Raw genomic sequence first — 20,509 nt, 5'->3', positions numbered from 1 at the left:
CCCTCTGCGTGAAGCCAGCCAGTCCCATACTCCTGTCTCCAGCCCTGCCAACCTCTGCTGCACCCCCCTGTGGCCCTGCCTAAAGATAGCCCGCCCCACATTCCCCTGTCTCCAGCCAGCCCCGCACCCCTTGCCCTGCCTGCAGCCAGACCCTACCTCCAGTCAGCCCCTGCCCTGCCTCGAACCAGCCTCATGTCCACTGCTGCCCTGCAGTTCCCAGGCCAGTAACCTGCACACCTGCTTCAATGAGGGGGGCAGGAAGCAGCGGGAACCCACACATGTGCACGCCCCCAGGGAGTGGCGGGGACCCACACATGTGAAATGGCAGTCATTAATAACCAATCAACAGCATATATGATGCAATGTACATAATATACAATTGTATTATTTATATAGTTATGGAAAGTAAATAATACGTGGAAGAAATGGAAGGCTTTTTTTTACACTTTTTTCTTTTTAAGTCATCCCTGCCAGGGCCCTGCCAAAAGTGTTCAAATTGGGCCCAGCACTTCCTAAAGCCGGCCCTGCTTGATGCACAAGGGAAAATTCTGCCTCCCTATCCCCTGTGTAATTCTGCAGGCATAGAGGGTCCTGAGCATGACAATACTGTTCTGATTCCACTCTGCAGGGGCAGGTGGGATTCAGGGATTCCACATAGGGTTCTACAAATCATAGAGCTTCCCTAGACGTCAGCTTGGAAGGAAGTCATGAGATTGTCTGAAGAAGAATAGGCATGGAGGCAGTGAATCCTCAACTAGTTGGGGTATCTCTCTGGATTAAGTTTAGAAGTGTGAGCAACAAGGGTGATGTCATGGTGGGAGTCTGCTATAGACCACCAGAGCAGGGGGATGAGGTAGACGAGGCTTCCTTCAGGCAACTAACAGAAGTTACTAGTCACAGGCCCTGGTTCTCCTGGACTTCCAATCACCCCAATATCTGCTGGGAGAGCAATACAGCAATGCACAGACAATCCAGGAAGTTTTTGGAAAGTGTAGGGGACAATTTCCTGGTGCAAGTGCTGGAGGAACCAACTAGGGGCCATGCTCCTCTTGACCTGCTGCTCACAAACAGGGAAGAATTAGTAGGGGAATCAAAAGTGGATGGGAACCTGGGAGGCAGTGACCATGAGATGGTCGAGTTCAGGATCCTGACACAAGGAAGAAATGAGAGCAGCAGAATACGGACCCTGGTCTTCAGAAAAGCAGACTTTGACTCCTTCAGGGAACTGATGGGCAGGATCTCCTGGGAGAATAACATGAAGGAGAAAGGAGTCCAGGAGAGCTGGCTGTATTTTAAAGAATCCTTATTGAGGTTGCAGGAACAAACCATCCAATGTGTAGAAAGAATAGTAAATATGACAGGCGACCAGCTTGGCTTAACCGTGAAATCCTTGCTGATCTTAAACACAAAAAAGAAGCATACAAGAAGTGGAAGCTTAGACAAATGACCAGGGAGGAGTATAAAAATACTGCTCAGACATGCAGTAGTGAAATCAGGAAGGCAAAATCACAATTGGAGTTGCAACTAGCAAGGGAAGTTAAGAGTAACAAGAAGGGTTTCTACAGGTATGTTTGCAACAAGAGGATGGTCAGGGAAAGTGTGGGTCCCTTAATGAAAAGGAGAGGCAACCTAGTGACAGAGGATGTGGAAAAAGCTAATGTACTCGATGCTTTTTTTGCCTCTGTCTTCACAAACAAGGTCAGCTCTCAGACTACGGCACTAGGCAGCACAGTATGGAGAGAAGGTGACCAGCCCTCTGTGGAGATAGAACTGGTTCGGGACTGTTTAGAAAAACTGGATGAGCACAAGTCCATGCACTGCATCCGAGGGTGCTAAAGGAGTTGGCGGATGTGACTGCAGAGGCATTGGCCATTATCTTTGAAAACTCGTGGCGATCGGAGGAGGTCCCAGATGACTGGAAAAAGTCTAGTGCCCATCTTTAAAAAAGGGAAGGAGGAGGATCCAGGGAACTACAGGCCAGTCAGCCTCACCTCAGTCCCTGGAAAAACCGTGGAGCAAGTCCTCAAGGAATCAATTTTGAAGCACTTGGAGGAGAGGAAAGTGATCAAGAAAGTCCGCATGGATTCACCAAGGGCAAGTCATGCCTCAGTAACCTAATTGCCTTCTATGATGAGATAACTGGCTCTGTGGATGAGGGGAAAGTAGTGGACTTTGACTTTAGCAAAGCTTTTGATACAGTCCTCCACAGTATTCTTGCCAGCAAGTTAAAGTAGTATGGGCTGGATGAATGGACTATAAGGTGGATAGAAAGCTGGCTAGATCATCGGGCTCAAAGGGTAGTGATCAATGGCTCCATGTCTAGTTGGCAGCCTTTATCAAGCGGAGTTCCTCAACGGTTGGTCCTGGGGCTGGTTTTGTTCAATATCTTCATTAATGATTTTGAGGATGGCATGGATTGCCCCCTCAGCAAGTTTGCAGATGACACTAAACTGGGAGGAGTGATAGATACGCTGGAGGGTAGGGATAGGATACAGAGGGACGTAGACAAATTAGAGGATTGAGCCAAAAGAAATCTGATGAAGTTCAACAAGGACAAGAGCAGAGTCTTGCACTTAAGAAGAAAGAATCCCATGCACTGCTACAGCCTAAGAACCGTGTGGCTAAGCAGCAGTTCTGCAGAAAAGGAGCTAGGAGTTACAGTGAACAAGAAGCTGGATATGGATCAACAGTGTGCCTTTGTTGCCAAAAAGGCTAATAGCACTTTGGGCTATATAAGTAGGGGCATTGCCAGCAGATCGAGGGACGTGATCATTCCCCTCTATTCAACGTTGGTTGAGCCAGACAGTTCAAAAGAGGCCTGACAGGACAGGGAGAGAGACCTACCCTAAAAGCTCCTGAAGGATGCTACAAAAGCCTTTCCCTGGGAGAAAGACCTTGCTTGCTCAGCCCAGAGGGGCAGAAATTTCAATTATTCTCCTTTCCTTTGCTACTGTGACAAACTGTAAGACTTTGCAGAGTAAGCGAGTGATAAGAAGTGACCCCGGGAGGCAGCCTTAAGGCACTCCTGGGTGCCAGAGCCCAGTGGAGTTGGAGGGCCCATGTTCCCCTACCAACCACCTTGTTACAGAAGGCACGAAAACCTTTTCTTCCAGACTCTCCCTTGGGGAAAGCCAGAGAGGGTAAAGACTTTGCAAACTGCCTGGCTGGAACTCAACACACTCAGGGGTCACTAAACAGATTGAAAGTCATCTCCCCACCACCCCTTCATGGGGGTGTGGGGCCCAATATCTTTCTTGAGACTCTGTTTCCCCACAGAGGATATGGCTAATTGGTGACCTGGCCAGAAGGTCAGGTTAACACCCACCAGAAGGCAGGCCTCCCCAGGACATGACAGTAGCCAGTGGGAGACTTTGGAGGTGAGGTAAGTAAAGACCTAGTATCTTAACCACTAGGCAACATCACCGGTGAGCCACCCTTGGCAACTTAGTGGAAAAGGGGCGGTCATCACAAGTCTGTGGTAAAGCCTTGAAAGAAAAAAAAATCATGGATATGGGCAAACTGTTGAGGTGGCTGATGGACAGCCAGCATTAACAGAACCAGCTGTTCCAACACAAATGGGTGACTAGCAACAGCAGTAAACATCACAATGACAGCAGCAGTAGCTCAACTAGGAGCTGATGGCACAACAGTCAGAGCAGCAACGACACCTGGTCCAGCAGATGGTGACCCTTTCACAACCACCAGGGGCAAGCGCAAATCTTGCGTCCAGAACCCCAAACCCTGCCCCAACACTAAAACTTCTGGTAAGGTGGCTGGGGACAACTCTGATGCTTTCCTTACTAGTTTTGAGAAGATTGTGGCAGCAGCTCAATGGCCATCTGAACTCTGGCTGTTTTGCCGGCACCTTATCTTACCAGGACAGCTCAAGCAGTTTATCAGAGCCTCAATGCCATGGATGTGCAAGACTATGCATGGGTCAAGGCAGTCATTTTATACATCTTTGATATCATGGCTGAGACCCACCAACAGCACTTTCCAGCAGGATCCCAGCCTCAAGCAGTGGCTCAAAGCCTTAAAGAACATTGTTGGCTGTGTCTCCAGTTGAGCAGGTCATGCTCAAGCAATTCATGCAGATTCTCCCAGCTGGCAGACATGGATGAGTGTTGTGACACAGGCCTGGGACACTAACTGATGCAATAAGGCTGTCAGAAAATTATATGGTGACCACATGCCTGGCCACTGGAATACTGCGGCCTCAATATGCTCATTCCAGAGGATCACAGACTGCAGATCTATGGGCCCAGCAAGGGGGATGCCCCTTGGGGTACTGAATGCCAAGCCCAGTCCCCTGGATGATCTGCAGCTATGGATGACCTGACCAGAGGGTTGAGTGGACGCCCACCAGAAGGCAGACTACCTCAGGACATGACCTTAGCCAGTGGGAGACATTGAAAGTGGGGAAAGTAGAGACCTATCATCCTAACTACTTGGCGACACTGCCAGTGAGCACCACCTATCACACAAGGTTAAGATTGGCAGAGTCTCAAGGAGTTTGCTGGTGAGACAGGCAGAATGGTGTAGCAAGGAATGGACACGTGCTCCAGTAGAGCTCTCACTCACACAAGTAGTGGGGTAACAGTGGCTTATGATCTTGGGCACCCAAAAAAGACTCAAAGATATCTGGGAATTCACATCTCAAACAACCTAGAAGAGCTTTATAATTTAAATGTCAAATCTCTACTTCAGCAAATGAAAAGAGATCTGGAGTGCTGGGGGAAGTATGCCATTTTGTGGTTGGGAGAAATAGTCACAGTCAAAATGAACATTTTGCCAAGGATATCTTTCTTTTTTCAAAGTCTTTCTGTAATCATCCTGGATAAAAAGCCTAGCAGAAATACAGAGGATGGTGTTAGATTTTATATGGAATAAGAAAAAATGAAGTGTGAGTGCAGATACTTTCTTTAGATGAATTGAACAAGGTGGATTAGCTATTACAAATATTCTGTGGCACTACCAAGCCAGCCCTCTCAAAGTTGAGAGCACTCTAACCCAGATAAATACCTGGTCTTTTATTTAACAAGAAAATTGGAGCAGTATAAACATTGCTAGCCTACCATGGACCAATTACGAAAAAACCATGCCCGCCAGAAATTTACTCATCCTTAAGTGAAGACTCCACTACAGGTTGGGATAGAGCTAAAGATAAAGTAAATCCCTTTCCCCCATTGCAAATATTCCAGATTTTAACCCAATTTATGAATCAGAAAGTCTAAAGACTGAAAAGGCCATGGAGTACAAACAGTTGACCAGTTTTCAGCAAAGAGGCTTTTCTAATTTAATTAGAGCTCAAAACTAGCTTTAACTGGCTCACTTTCCATGGTACCAGTACTTTGAAGTTAGGCATTATGTTTCTTAATTTTCTATAAAAGCTGTTTTATAAGGAAAGCCAACTTTAATAGAAGAGATGGCGTATAGTCAGTTAGGTGACTGAGACATTATAACTAATTTATAATCATTCTTTGCAGACAACTTTCTTAACAAAAAAAGTGTTGATATGAGACAAACTGGGAAAAGCATATGGATAGGTAAATTACCTAGAAAAGAGGACAAGCAATCTCAGTGTGTAGCAGAATTTTTTTTTTTTTTAAAAAAAGGTCTTTCAGATACTGTTTCAATGATGGCTCACACTAGTCAGGTTAAAGAATATTTATAGATTGAATGGGGATAAATGTTGGAGAAATTGTGGTGGATATTTCCAGTCAGTGGAGTACTGGGGTGCAATTTGTAACCAACATGTCACAAATTACTGGATATTTAGATATTGGTTAGCATTTTATTCAATACTCAAAGTACATTCACCTCTACAAAAAAAGCACACCAGTTAATTATTTTTATTAACATTCAGTAGACATGCCTGGTTTGTTAAATATAATTCAATAGATCACTAGAAACAATATGTCATGGATAGTGTGAAGATGCTCACTTTGTAACATGCATCACACACACTATGTTAAGTAGAGAGATCCAACATGTTTCGCCAAACCAAAGCTCACTGTCGTAACATTTATTGTATTGTCTCTAATATTTATATGGCTAGGATTTGTAAACCTATTAAAATATCCTAAATAAAAATATTTTTAAAAAAAGACTTAGATGTGTAACAAACAGGCCATTATTTTGTCTGCACATTTTTTGATCTGCTATTCTTTCTAAAGGTACAATTAATCAGTAAATATAGATTCTACAGTGTTCCATATATAGCAAATCTACTCTTAACAGGTAAATTCAAAGATTGTTTAAAGAGGACTTGTAGGACAAGATCCTCACTGTATATAAATTGCCATAGTTCCATTGACTTCAGTGAAGATACTCAACCGACATCAGCTAAGGATGTGACCTGTTGACTCTAACAACAATTGATCCAAATTATCCTCTATTAAATCGTAAGAACATAAGAATGGCCATACTGGGTCAGACCAAAGGTCCACAAAGCCCAGTATCCTGTCTTCTGACAGTGCCCAATGCCAGGTGCCCCAGAGGAAATGAACAGAACAGGTAATCAAGTGATGCATGTCCTGTTGCACATTCCCAGCTTCTGGCAAACAGAGCCTAGGGACACCATCCCTGACCATCCTGGCTAATAGCCGTTGATGGACCCATCCTCCATGAATTTATCTAGTTCTTTTTTGAACCCTGTTATAGTCTTGGCCTTCACAGCATCCTCTAGCAAAGAGTTCCACAAGTTAACTGTGTGCTGTGTGAAGAAATACTTCCTTTTGTTTGTTTTAAACCTGCTGCTTATTAATTTCATTTGGTGACCCCTAGTTAATCAATCTACATCTGGATTAATTCTATTGTTTTCAGTGGCATTACACCAGATTTAGATCAGATTAAGAGAGGAGAATCTCCTCCTTGTTGGCTTGTAGAATTTACTTAAACTTGTGCAAAGAAAATCCCCATCAGGTGGGTTGCTAGGAAGGAACAAAGATTGAAGAACTGTCAAAGGAAGGGAGGGAGTCATGAAGATTCATGTTCAGATAAGTTTTGGATATGTATCCATGCGTTTCAGTGATTATCAAAAGTGAAGCTATGCAGGCTCACAGAGCCCTAAAAACTCCTTGTAAATAATCTGTCATTGGCATTGTTTGCTTGGTTATCATAAAGAAAAGTATTTCCACACATGATTAGTTCTGCCAGGATGTGCTTTAAATTACTTTAATTCTTTGCTCATTTTCTATACTGTTTCTAAGTTTCATGGGTTCAATTTAAATGCACATGATACAAGATAAACGTACAAGAATACAAAAGTGACAAACTGACAAATTATAGAATTTGTTTCTGACTTTCTGGGCACTCTCTCTTTTTTCCTCAGTCCAGCTACCACCTACTGAAGTTTCTCAGGGTGTCAAGAAGTCAAAGTCTCTGTCTTTAAACTCCTTAAGGACTGGCACAACTATACTCCCACCAGCACTTACCTCCAAAACCCAGAGAGGAGGACTTTCTCAAAGTCATTCACTGCATTCCTTCTTACCTGTTCTATCAGGGGAATCTCTCAGAACAAGCCGTGTCCTGCCTGCTATCCCGAGCCAGAAGGAGTCCACTCTCACAGTGGAATACTTTAAGAAATCTTCCAGCAAATCAGACAGTGAAAATTAGGTCATCTTGCTGGCCTCAAACACATAGATGGAAATATTTCTAAGCTTTTTATTACAAGATTACTATATGGTAGAACCTCGTTAATCCACACTAATGAAAGCTGATGTGAACTAGACTGTTAATGATTAAACAATCTAAAAAGCAAGGATACTGCATCACACACAGAATTTTGTGCATTGTTTTGACATTTTAAGTGTCGTTTTAATTTATGATTAATTTGATAGTGAGTAGTAAATATATTGTAGTATATTTTGTGAAAGGAGACCCTAATAGCAGACAACCTTACTACAGCACTGTGCTATTAAATCTTTGCTGAGAAGTAGGGCTAGAATGCCAGGATTTGTGTGATAAGTCAGAGTGTTTTGATAAGTGAAACATGAGTTTGTCAGGTTTTACTGTAGTTCACAAAGCAAAGGCTCTGATGCTGAAAACCAATTTTTTTAAAAACTAAAATTCTGAACTCTAGAGAAACATCAGTTTTGGTAAATCAGCTGTTATTTTCCAATTTATTTCTAACACATTTTCTACACTGTGAATTTGTGATTTTTGTGATCTCCACATGCCAAAAAAAATGTAATACAAAAAACAAATCTTTGCAGGACAGACAGGGACATACCACAGGCCTTTCAAAATGTTTGCTGATTGTACAGATTGATTTATGTATCTGATTTACTTAATACTTTATATTCTTCAACAACAAGACACTATTATTTTCATATAACAAGGATAATTCAATCAGATTGGTGTTATTAGCTGTTATTTCATCAATTTAATCCTTCTGATCTACAAATTAAAAAAAAATCAAAACTGAAAGCCTTTTAATCAACAGTAATTTGAGTTGCATTTATATGGGGGAATGCTCTATGGTCTTTTGCAAAACATTTTCTAACACTGTATTCCATTGGAGGCTGACAGAGTTAGTCAGTGTATGATTGCATCAGGGTGCTCATCTCATTATTTTGCCATACTACAGTCTTCAGCTAACAATCTACTTCTCCATTTCTAGTAAAATATGTGGGCTGATTAGCTCCAAATCCCACTCTGCCAATGAGAATGGAACAAGCACTCCCAAGTAGTTTTAGATACATGTTTTATTAGCTACATGATTCTTTCTTAACTGCCTCACAGTAGAGGCCAAAGCCAGCACAACATACTCCTAGGTATTCAACCTGTGCAAGTGCCAATACCTAAGGGTATGTCTACATCTACAATTTTGCAGCGCTGGTTGTTACAGCTGTATTAGTACAGCTGTGTAGGGCCAGCGCTGCAGAGTGGCCACACTTACAGCAACCAGCGCTGCAAGTGCTGTTAGATGTGGCCACACTGCAGCGCTGTTGGGTGGCTTGCAGGGGGGTTCGGGGAACGCCAGAGCAAACCGCGGGGACGGAGACCTGCTTGCAGGGGGGTTCGGGGAACGCAAGAGCAAACCACGGGGAAGCAGGTCTCCTTCCCCGCGGTGTGCTCTCGCGTTCCCCGAACCCCCCTGCAAGCAGGTCTCCTTCCCCGTGGTTTGCTCCGGTGTTCCCCGAATCCCCCTGCAAGCAGGTCTCCTTCCCCGCGGTTTGCTCCGGTGTTCTCCGAACCCCCCTGCAAACCGCGGGGAAGGAGACCTGCTTGCGGGGGGGTTCGGGGAACGCGAGAGCAAACCGCGGGGAAGGAGACCTGCTTGCAGGGGGGTTCGGGGAACGCGAGAGCAAACCGCGGGGAAGGAGACCTGCTTGATTACCAGAGAGGCTTCCTCAGGTATGCTGGGATACCTGCTTATTCCACGGAGGTCAAGAAAAACGCTGGTGAGTGTCTACACCTGGTGACCAGCGCTGGATCACCAGCGCTGGATCCTCTACACCTGAGGTTCGACCTGGTGTACGGCCAGCGCTGCAAACAGGGAGTTGCAGCGCTGGTAATGCCCTGCAGATGTGTACACCTCCTAAGTTGCAGCGCTGTAACCCCCTCACCAGCGCTGCAACTTTGTGGTGTAGACAAGGCCTAAGTTTCTGATTTCAATGCAAGGTGACCTAGTCACAGAAAAGGATGGCTTGTCCTTCTCATGGGCAGTTTTTTGTCTCAGGACACTTAACAGTCAAGAGCTGTTCTTGGAAAGGAGAGGGGAAAGAACTCATAAATGGGTTCCTGATTCCTGTGCTTGCACCTAAGCACCTAATGCAAATATCAGGCCCTAAATGCATGGGCCTGAAAGCATCCAAATCCTCTGTAGCTAGGTGGATAAAAAGCTGTATCACTGAAGCACACTCAGTCAATGGTAAACCAATTCCACAAGGATGCAGAGCCCACTGAATGCATTGCCCAACAGCCTTCTGGGCAAAAAGGGTGGCAGCCACTACAGAGGAAATCTGCAAACCTACCACTTGGACATCTATGAATGTGTATAACACTCTACAGATGTGAACACAACAGTCTCAAGACCCACTCTCCTGGAGCTATGTTATTACATCAGAACCTAAGCTTTCATGAAAAAAGTAAGTTTCTAGCCCTCATAGTTGCACGGAAAGTTTGAGAAGGTGACCCAAGTGTTACCAGAGTGATGTCTGCCTCTGTATGCACGCTGCCTGAAACAATAGCTCTGAGACATGTACCCTGCCTCTCAATAGGGTGTGAACTCTAAGGCTGGCCCAAAAGGGGCACTGTGTGTGGCCTGGCCCACCAAACATTCACTGAAGCAGATACACCCTGGCTTCTCGGGTAAGTACTTAATGACCCCCTGTTGCCACTCTTGTCCTTTGCAGGATGAAAGAAGCAGATGCCTGTTGGCTTGCAGGAAGAGGGACTCTGCTTCTTCTCCTGGGGGGACATGGACCCCCATGCCAAGGCCTTTGCGTCTCTGGAAAGCAAGGGGATCCTTCTGCCACAGCCCCTGCTGTTCTTGAGAGGAATGGGGACTCAGCCCCTACTCCGAGGGAAGTGTCTCCTCCCAGCTCTGCCTGTCCAGGGAGTAGGAGGACCCTAGACTGCCGACAGAGAAGTGGTGTCGGGCCATGTACCAGTCCAGCAGTTAGCTGTTATGTAGTTGGTCTCTATGATTCCAAGTGGGGGCAAGGCCACAGCAGCCCCATATGATGGTGTCTCTAGGGCCCTGGATCACCTTAATCTAGAGACTGGGAGAGAAGTCATGATCCAGAATGGAAAATGTATTACCTGTAAAGATGAATAAAGTAGCATTGTTTCTTTTCTGGACTAACCACTTGCTTAGCCTTCCCCACCTAAGGCAAGTTCTTCAGGTAAAAAAGCATTACTACCTAAAACATTATATATAATCTACTAATAAGAATGGAATGTTTCCTTACAGCTTTGGGAGCATTCATGTGGATCGGGACACAGCCAATAGATCCCTGGACAAGTCTGAACTGCCTCCAATATTCTAAGAAGAGTGAGACAGCACGACCAGGCTTGGGCTAAGGGTCGGGTCATTCCCAGAAAATAAAGTATCAGGTAACAAATGTACCTGTCCATAAAGGTTTTATCAGTCTTGCGCAGACAAATCTGAGAAATGAACTAATGTTGCCAGCCATTTTCAGCTGAAAAGATGTCTAGATCAAAGAAAATACTTTCTTCCAAAGACTACATAAAATCCAAACTATGTAGAATTCAAGTAGGATTAATTTGAAGCTGGAAGCACCATTGCTCACTATAATAACATTCAGGTTTCAGAGTGGTAGCCGTGTTAGTCTGTATCAGCAAAAAGAACGAGGAGTACTTGTGGCACCTTAGAGACTAACAAATTTATTTGGGCATAAGGTTTCTCTCATAGTTAGTATGGCAACATCCATTTTTTCATGGTGTGTGTGTGTGTGTGTGTGTGTCTTCCTACTGTATTTTCCACTCCATGGATCTGATGAAGTGGGTTTTAGCCCACGAAAGCTTATGCTCAAATAAATTTGTTAGTCTCCATAATAGCACTGTATCACACATCCTCACTATAATAATGTACAGTGTTTTGTATGCTAGCCAGGCAACCTCAGCCGACTGACATTTTCATACTGTATGCTTTTTCCTTTTTCCCCAAAAGATAATTTTTCTTTTCCAGTGGTCCACAAATCAGGAAAGCATCCCATTTAAAATTAAGCATGTGCTTAGGTTCTTCCCTGAATAGAGATGGACTTATGTATGTGCTTTCCTGAATCAGGGCCATACACTTTTTTGAAATGGTATTTTGATGCATTTCCATGAGGTTCTGGTAATTATACAATTGACAGTATGCCAAACATTGAACTTGAAAACATCCAGAACATGCTCTGAGAAAGCACTCAATGTTATTCCCAGAAGCAATCTCACCAGGAACTATCCTGACCTCTTTGGCAATGAAAGCTAGGAATAACAGTGCAGTAAATAAATAAAAAGACAACAAGTTTACAATTTCTCTCTTTTGACTGGGAACATATTGTTCATTTGAGAATACTGTATATGAGACAATAAATGAACCAGTAATTACTCCAACCCCAAGAGGTCATTGTGGCCTGAGTTTTCCTGGAAAATAATGAGGAAATGGAGTATTTAAGGTTAACACAATTGATTATTGGCTGCCAAGAAATGCCTTAGGAGGCAGGCACAACTGGTTTTATTTATTTATTTAACGGGTGAAATGACTTGGACAAGTTCTCCTGTCAGTTACACCAATATAACTATTTGGGTGTTGCAGCAGTATCACTCAGAGGAAAGTTTTGCCCAGTGCAGGGATCTGGGAATGAATGTATACACGTATGAAATATTTATCAACCAAAATACAATATGGTCAAATGCATTTACATACTGTAACAGTTTACATTCAACATCTTACACTTACAATAGATTTGTAGGACCAAAGACTGACTCCTGTCAAAAAATGTTTTCTTTTGAAAATAAGATGCACTCCAATCTGCCTAAGTATTTAGTCCGTTGCCCCCACCCAGTAATAGATTTACCCCAATATACAGAGTTCCACCTTTCCACTATATTGTGCAGGATGTTTTAACTGGAGTCATTATTGTTTAAAGAAAGAAATGTTCATGTGTAAAATGATGATGTTTGTGCAACTATCCTCATATAGCCTGATGGGGAAAAAAATAATCCAGTATTTGGGGGAATGAATGCTCGTTCAAAAGTCTTCAGTTTCCATAGTAGTGAACATACTATAATATCTGAAAAAGTAAGTTAGATCTTAAAATCACACTAGCAAAATCTTAAAAGTCACACTAAAAATACGTACTTCTACAGACACAGTTTCCCACTGTTAAAATGTCTTCATGTAGCCACTTAAGGGCCAGTTCTGCTTTGTCCATGGAACTCTTACAAACATTTATGGTGTTCTTTGTCTGGTGCCCTTACTGAGTAGTAGCTGAACATTTTTAAAAGTCATAGTGTATAAAGTATTCATAGTTTGTGGTTTCAGACTCTCTTGAAAAAATAAGTGTCTAATGTCTTTTCACAGTTTTCCAAGTATGTCCTCATTCACAGAGGCTTTTTTCCATCTTCAGTGTGGCTATTTTTCAGTACACGTGAGGAATCACATACCACAGTAGCTTAGAAAGCTATATAATCCTTTATCACTGTCCCTTGGGTCTTTTTCTCCCAGATATACGTCATTCTTTGCAAGTGCAAGTGAGAGCACTATTCATTGGCAGTAGTGAGGTTGTGCTATCCTAGTGGAGAAGTTAAATTAAGATTACCATTTCTGAATCATAGGGCCACACTGCACTCAGCACAAAGCCCTAAAAGGGAGCAGAAGGGAAAACATTCCTGGTATTCCCAAGGGCTGACCAATGTAAATCAGAACTACCTCAAGATTCCTATAACTATGCCAGCAACTAATGGCCCTAATAGGCCATTACGTTACTCAAGGATCATGGGAGCACTGCTGCATTCTACACATGCCAGCACCTCCTGGGCACACATGTTCTTTCTGCCAAGAGATGGAGCGGGGGGTTAGAGCTGGTTATGCCACCACCCAGGGATTCCCCAACACGAGGTAAAACCATTTGCAGGGTTAAGGCAATTACATGCCCCCTTTGTGGAGTATTGAGGGGATAGGACCTAGCCCATCTTTCATTTGAGACACATGTGGTTAAACCAAGAAGGCAGCTGACACAGTTTATTATGTGTTTGGAATTGTGAGGGGCTCTCAAGGCTCTGGAACACAATTAGGATTTCTTACCTTGGTCCCTTTCCAATTAATAAATCTGCCTCCTTATTTTCTCAAAATACATTTACCATGGAAAACAAGACCTCACTAACTTCCTAGATTGGTGTTTCTCAACCAGTGGGTCAAGACCTCCTAGTGGGGGTCTCAAAAGGTGATCAGAGAGGTCACAAAGTATTGAACATTTTAATACAATCTAAAGCAAAGAAAATCTCACTTCTCCACTGCCCACACACCTTTATTCTTAAAGGCCAAGTATTCTCTGTCAACCACTTGAAACATTCATATATAGGCTTATTGTTATCATTGCTGTATTCTTGACTTCTACTTTTATAGTAAATGTAAGAGGATCGTGAACATTTTTTACTTCAAATAAGGGGTTACCAATAAGCAGTTGACAGGCATTGTCCTAGACCATAAGGTCATTGTTTGTAACAACCAGTTCCATTCCGTGCTTGGTTACTCTCTTTATTGCTAACCATCGTGTGAAGAAGACGATACAATGTTTTCCTTCCATAACACAACCAACATGGGAGAAAGTTCTCAAAAACCAAGACTGAACTGCCAGTTTCCAAGAAATTCTCCCTGAAGTCTTGCAGGGCTGAGAAGGAGTTATGGCTTTAAACCTTGCAGGACATCCATTAAGAGAACTGGTTCTATCGTGCAACTCTCTCGCAAGACACATGTCTATGCCCTACTGCCACCAAGACAGTTAATGCTGGATATCTGCATGCAAATTTCTACTCAGAAATTTTGCTGGCTCCATACAGAAACATAATATGTGGAAGAACTTGTTCCACAGCTCAGCTTCCCTCTAGTATATGATCAGATTTGTTACTACTAAGTAACATCTGTTTTTAGTTCCTTTTTTCCAAACTTGAGCCTGTTGCAGGATCAGCTTTTACACCCAGGTTGTGGTTATTGTGCAATTCTATCTCACATGATGCTGTTCTACTACAACTATTTTAAAGCATAACTCAGGCCTTTCCCCATACTATTCCTGATGCATGGTTTGTAATAATCAGTGTCAAAGAAAGAATGTGAAAGAACTAGTGAGTCAAGGCTTGCAGCTGCATCTTCTCTGAACCCTTTGGAAGAAAAAAACATGGAGAATTCCAGTACCACCTCCTCCATTATCCTCGGGATATTCCAAGTTCCTCAGGCTCATTGCCTCTGACAGACAAAAACTAAAGCTGGTCAGGAATTTTTGGACAAAACCTTTTTGGCAAAAAATGCCTGTCATAGAGTGGCCCAGCAATCAAAGGGTTAATACAGGCACTGCTGATTCGCAGCCTCACAGCAGGAGGATAAAAGGGCTGGGAAGCGGAAGGGTGAGGTGGCGACTAGAGGCGTGAGCATGCTTGAGGAAGGAACTCCTGTTGGCAGACTGCTAGGGAGCCGCCCAAGGACAACACCCCAGAAATAGACCAACAAGCTGGAGAGCTGCAGAAGCCCTGGGGAAGGAAGTCACTGTCAGAGCTGGCAAACCCTGGTCCTTCTTGTCTAGCTACAGGGCCCAGAGCTGGAATCCAGTGGAGTGGGCGGGCCTGGGTTCTCCTACCACCTCCCTGCCACATAGGCACTGACTCCATGGGTGCTCTGGGGCTAGAGCACCCACCTCAGCACCCACCGGCAGCCCTGCTAATCAGCTCCTTCCCATCTCCCCAGCGCCTCCCGCCTGCTGTGATCAGCTGCTCAGTGGTGTGCAGGAGGTGGTAGGGAGAGGAGCAGAGGCAGGAAGAGGCGCAGCAAGAGCAGCGTGCACTGTGGAGACAGAACAGGATGGGGTGGGTGGGGTGGGGCCTTGGGGAAGGGGTGGGATGGGAATGGGGCCTGGGGCAAAGTGGGAGTCGAGCACCCCCAGGGAAATTAGAAAGTTGGCACCTCTGTTACTAGATACAATATTTGTGTACGAAGCACATGCAGGTTGAATGCACTTGAAGATTTTGTGAAGAAAATGACAGGCTGAGGAACTATGCAAAGAGGGTGTCACCTGAACCTATCATATAGCAATTACAATAGCTTATGGAGAAAATGAACAAAGGATAAAATCAATATGCAGTGGCTGTTTGCCACAAGGTGAAGGCACACAGTCAGGAGATGCAACAGCCATTCACGCAGCAAAAAGTTTTCTTTCCCAGTTCTTACACCATCTTCACAGCCAGTCTTCCATTCTCCAAACCAAAATCTAATTCCAAACTAAAACTCTGTCTTTTCACATTGCCATCCTGGAGACACCAAATCTGACACAGCTCATCATTGTATTGCATATTTGCCATCTCCAACACACTCTCTTCTTAAGGACATAGGCATATCATTTTCATTCATACAAGGTGCCAAATGAACAGCACTGGACAATGAGATCTTTTATCTACAGCTCAGGGAACAGTATAGCAAATTTCCCAGCAATGTCTCACCCCTGATTTATTGGATGGACCATCTCTGGGGTAAGATCTTAGTTAAGTTTCCATGTTCTGCTCTTCTGACACTGCCAGCAATGAGGGTGCCAACCCTAATTATGCATACAACTGTCCTCTGAGAATTGAATTGAAATAATCAACCCGGTTCATAGAGGTCACCAAATAGTCATCAGATGATGACTACTGTTAGTGACTAGTGGCCTGAGCTGGATTTCAATGAGTGACCTAAACTTAAAAGCTTGTTATCCCATTACCAATACTCATAGCCATCCAGACCTCAGCTAAAGCACCTAATATTTCTGTAATGTTATTGTGTATTAACCAGAATCTTAAAACATCAGTTTCAGTTTGAGATGCACAAGTAGGGGTTGTTTCCATCTATAAATCAAACTGCCTTTAATAAATGTATTTTCATAAAGTACTGGAGAAAGTCCTTATAGTGCTAACCTCTGTGTTAATATGCAGTTCAAGTCTTTTTTTTGAATTTCCAATTAGATTAATATAATCTTAATTTAATTAATCATCTGTGCCCTGCTTCTCAAGTCTCTGTAGTTCATCAGTGGCTTCTCTGTCAGAAGAATTTGCTCTAACTTGTGTGTGTGTGTGTGTGTGTGTTTCTCAATTCCATGTGGTGTTTTCTGGTATAGCCTATGTGTAAGCAAGACATGTTACATTTACAGTCTCTCAAGTCAATCTGTATTTCAAATTATTTTTCCTTTTCTTTCTTTTTTAAAAAAGGTCACTCTATAGCTTAAACATATCAGATCACTGTTCAGTTAAGAGCCTTACACAAAGTCAATGCTAGATTCAAGATGAGCAATTTACATTGAAAACTTTTTTTGAAATGTTTTCTGCACAGCAGAAATCAGGCCTTGAAATGGGCCCAAGAAGTCATCTTAGGAAAAACATTATAGTGATATCTTGACGAGAATACATAATTAGTCTTATGTACTTCTCAGGAAAAATTAGAGTTCAATTTTTTTATGCTTGAGAAACTTGGAAGCAGTCAGCATTGATCATCCAGCTGATTGAATTTGTGTACTTGGTGAGAAGGGTGGTGGTAATTCTTTGGGACTAAGAACCAGGAATAACTAATCAGATGTGTTAATTGAATGTATTGTGAGAACTCTCAATCAACCAAACTGCAGCATCAAATAGTTGTAATAATTTGGCACTCATCAGGGTTTGGAATACCACCTGCAGCCAATCACATCTATTTGTTCAGACTGTGTTTTTACAAATTAAAACTGTTAGTCTCCATTTGTTTGTTTTCTTTGTATCTTTTGTGCAAGTTTCCCAATCTTCACTGGCAAATTTCCAAGAGTGTCTAAACTTACATGTGTGGTTAGTAAGAAACCACTGAACAAGAGCACTTGGTGCTTTCTTTTATTTATTTTTTTTATTAAATTATTATTATTGGAAAAAGAACACTAGGTGAGTGTCAAAATGCTCAGAAAACAAAGCCAACTATTACATATATGTCAACTCAGTCCAGCTTTGGAAATCTGAAATATTCCTTTCTCTATAAGCTCTTACATTTTATTTTTATTTATTTGGATTAAGTTCCCAGTGAGCTAGTAAGCTTTTTTTCTTTAATGGAACTTGTTCACCAAAGGCATATGTCATTCTCGATGTACAGCCAGTAGAGGGGAAACGGAAGGTCCCTAACTCCATAAAGGGGAATTGTGGGTATGTGGTGGAGGGGAAGATGGCTGTGTGTTACATTCTTCTCCACCATATAACTATCTCTTTCCCCTCTCAGCTGCTATAGAGGCACTCTGTTGAATATGGTCAAGAGGAAGTGTGGTCAGGTATAAAGGAATGAGTCAGAATAACTGCTGTATTAGCATGTTCCCAGAATAGTAGAACTGATTATACAATTTGACCTACGGAGTTGCCAGCTTGTTTCCATTAAGGTGAGAAACTGATGAAAGGAGTTAGGTTTTTCTTTGGTGTAACCCTGTGTTTACAAAGAATGTACACAAAGTCCTGTTTCCCTGAACACAGAAAGAAACAAGAGGTAGGTTCCTCATTCAGAAATCCAAACTTTGTTTTCCACCCAGTCCTGTGCACTGAGGAGTTGTCTCTGCTCCCTCTCATGGTCATAATACCAGTGCTTCTGGGGCCTTTTCCTAGCTTTCTGGTCATTTTCTGCTTGCTTGCTGCTTCTGGCACACACCCACCCACACAGCAACAAATTAGTACCCTGCATTTACAATCAGTCCCCAGGGAAAGCTTTCTTATTCTTTGAGTTAATTTTTGCTCAGGCTTTCCCATGTAGTCCAATGCCTTGGGTGATGGTTTCTGTTGTTTCAGCTATCTTAGTCCACAAAGGAACTTAATTGCATCTTCCATTTAACATGAATGAAAAGTGGTAGGCACAACGAGTGAGGTCTATGATTGCCCATAGATAATAGACTCACTTGTCAGTAGGCACAAACACTGTCCAGCACAACACAGCTAACTGGGAGAGGTGGGGAGGAATGTCTCATGCACCACAGGAGGATTTGTGCCTACTTCAACTGTTGGAGAGTGAACGGAAATTCATAAAATGTTACAATCTCACTGTGCTCTCATGCTCCAGATTATGATAGAAAAAGGTATTTAAAAGGGAGACAGGGAAACTGGAATAGTTTGAACAAAAAAAATCTGATGATAGAAGCCAAAGACTGTTTTGAGATCATGATTAGCAAACAAGAAAAGAATTGATCAGGAATTAATGGACCAAAATTGATCTGTCAAAAATTAGGCCAAACTGGTGGACAAAATAATAGTGGGTAGAATAGCCCATCCGCTCAACAACAACCTTTTGGGGTCCTTAGAGAGCCTCTGGGATAGGGACTGAACTCCTGGAGGATTCCCTGGAAAGAGAGCAATAGGCCTCTGCTTTGTCCCAAAGACTTCGTCCTATATTGTTGAGCCTTGGTCAGTGGGCTATCTATACCAGCACACTTATGAGGATGCCTGTCCATCACTGTTAGGCCAGCAAGGACCCTAGTCCAATATACGTGAGCGGCTTCTCTGTTTTCCCCTCCCTCATGTGTTCCTTTCCATTACCCACTGTTTTCCTTCTGTCCATCTCTTTCTTGTCTTTTCCTGATCCTGAGACCAACTGCACAACAGGTCTCCAATGTAATGGGATAAAATGGCCATCCATCTCAGCTCAGACTGAGAATGGCCAGTGAAGGAGAGGGACCTAACCTGACCAGCCTGATAGTGTCCCAGCCTAGGACGTGAGCCAGGGTCCAGAACAGCAGCTGTCATGGCCAATCTGCCAGCCCAGACCAACTATCCATGACTGACCAGCTGCCGGAGAGCAATGGCAAAATCCATATTTCCACCACCTTTACTATCCTATCTCTTCTCCCTTTCTGCCTCTCTGGTTTGTCAAAAGCTGTGCTGGGGTCTTAAAGGAAAAAAGTATTAGAATGCAGGGCAGTAAGAGGCTCAGCGAAGGATAAGGAGCAGCAGATCTAGAATCTAGGCCTGCAGCTTCCCTAGGCAGCAGCTACTGCTATCTAACAAGGCCTGGTAGCAGAAACACTTGGCAGGCCATGAGCCTTAAGGACCCCACACATTGCAGGATGTGCCACCGCCCAGATGGCCCAAATGATAGGCCATTCCTGATTGGTCCAGACACTATTTAAGCCCCGGGAGGCTACAGGAAGCTTGTCTGTGCACCTAGGTGGAACTTCAGCTAGCTGCTGCTACAGATCCTGCTTACTTGCATTGCTTCTGATACCTAGTTCCTGACCTTGACTCTACTTCCTGACTCCAGTACCTAGTTTCTGATGCAGCTTGTCTTCTGCTTCTGATCCTTGGTTCCTGACCTTGGCTTTATCTCTTGGCTCCAAAGACTGGTTTCTGACTTGGCTTTGTCCCCTGCTTCTAATTTCTGGCTTCTGACTCTGATCCTTGGTTCCTGAATGGACTGACCCACGATTCCAATTCCTGACATCTGGTTCCAGCCACTAGGCTGGCCACCTACAACCCAGTCTGACAGACAGCCCATCCCATCCGTGCCTCCCTATCTGTGCCTGGCTTCTGCTTCCCAGGGGGCGGGTCCACTGTTCAGGTGGCCTCACTCCCCAGCTCCTGACATTGCCCAGATCTGCCCTAGACTCCCAGCAGCTCTAGCCTTCACATCCCTCTGCTTAGTCCTAGCTGCAACATCCTCAGCTCCTTCCACACTGACCCATCACTGAGCACCCCTAGTTCAGGGAATGCTCTGCAGCCAGGGAGGGGAAAGGAGCTGCCTTGCCTGGGACAAGCAGAAGTACCAAAAAGCCATTCAAGTGCCAAAAAACAAAAAAAGTGTTGGAATGGTATTCTAGAGTGTTCT

The 20,509-nt window shown here is 43.6% G+C and overlaps 2 protein-coding genes across 4 annotated transcripts in view; one reads left to right on the top strand and one right to left on the bottom strand.

Annotated features, from left to right (window-relative positions):
• The window catches only part of ANKRD55 (ankyrin repeat domain 55), a 72,351-nt gene extending 63,994 nt beyond the window's left edge, over positions 1-8,357 (top strand). For 2 of the 3 annotated variants that reach the window (XM_050946959.1, XM_050946958.1), the window contains exon 11: positions 7,334-8,357. In XM_050946959.1, the coding sequence (XP_050802916.1) occupies positions 7,334-7,617 (284 nt within the window). In that variant the 3' untranslated portion in view covers positions 7,618-8,357. The remainder of the gene's footprint in view (positions 1-7,333) is intronic. The other variant, XM_050946960.1, reaches the window with a different exon arrangement.
• The window catches only part of LOC127047952 (uncharacterized), a 438,685-nt gene that overhangs the window by 308,265 nt on the left and 109,911 nt on the right, over positions 1-20,509 (bottom strand). The gene's annotated exons all lie outside the window — the stretch shown is intronic.

The sequence above is a fragment of the Gopherus flavomarginatus genome, chromosome 3 (genome assembly GCF_025201925.1).
Source record: "Gopherus flavomarginatus isolate rGopFla2 chromosome 3, rGopFla2.mat.asm, whole genome shotgun sequence".
In the NCBI taxonomy this organism is placed as follows: domain Eukaryota; kingdom Metazoa; phylum Chordata; order Testudines; family Testudinidae; genus Gopherus; species Gopherus flavomarginatus.
Note: the sequence above shows the minus strand (reverse complement) of the source record. Positions and strands in the feature narration are given on the sequence as shown.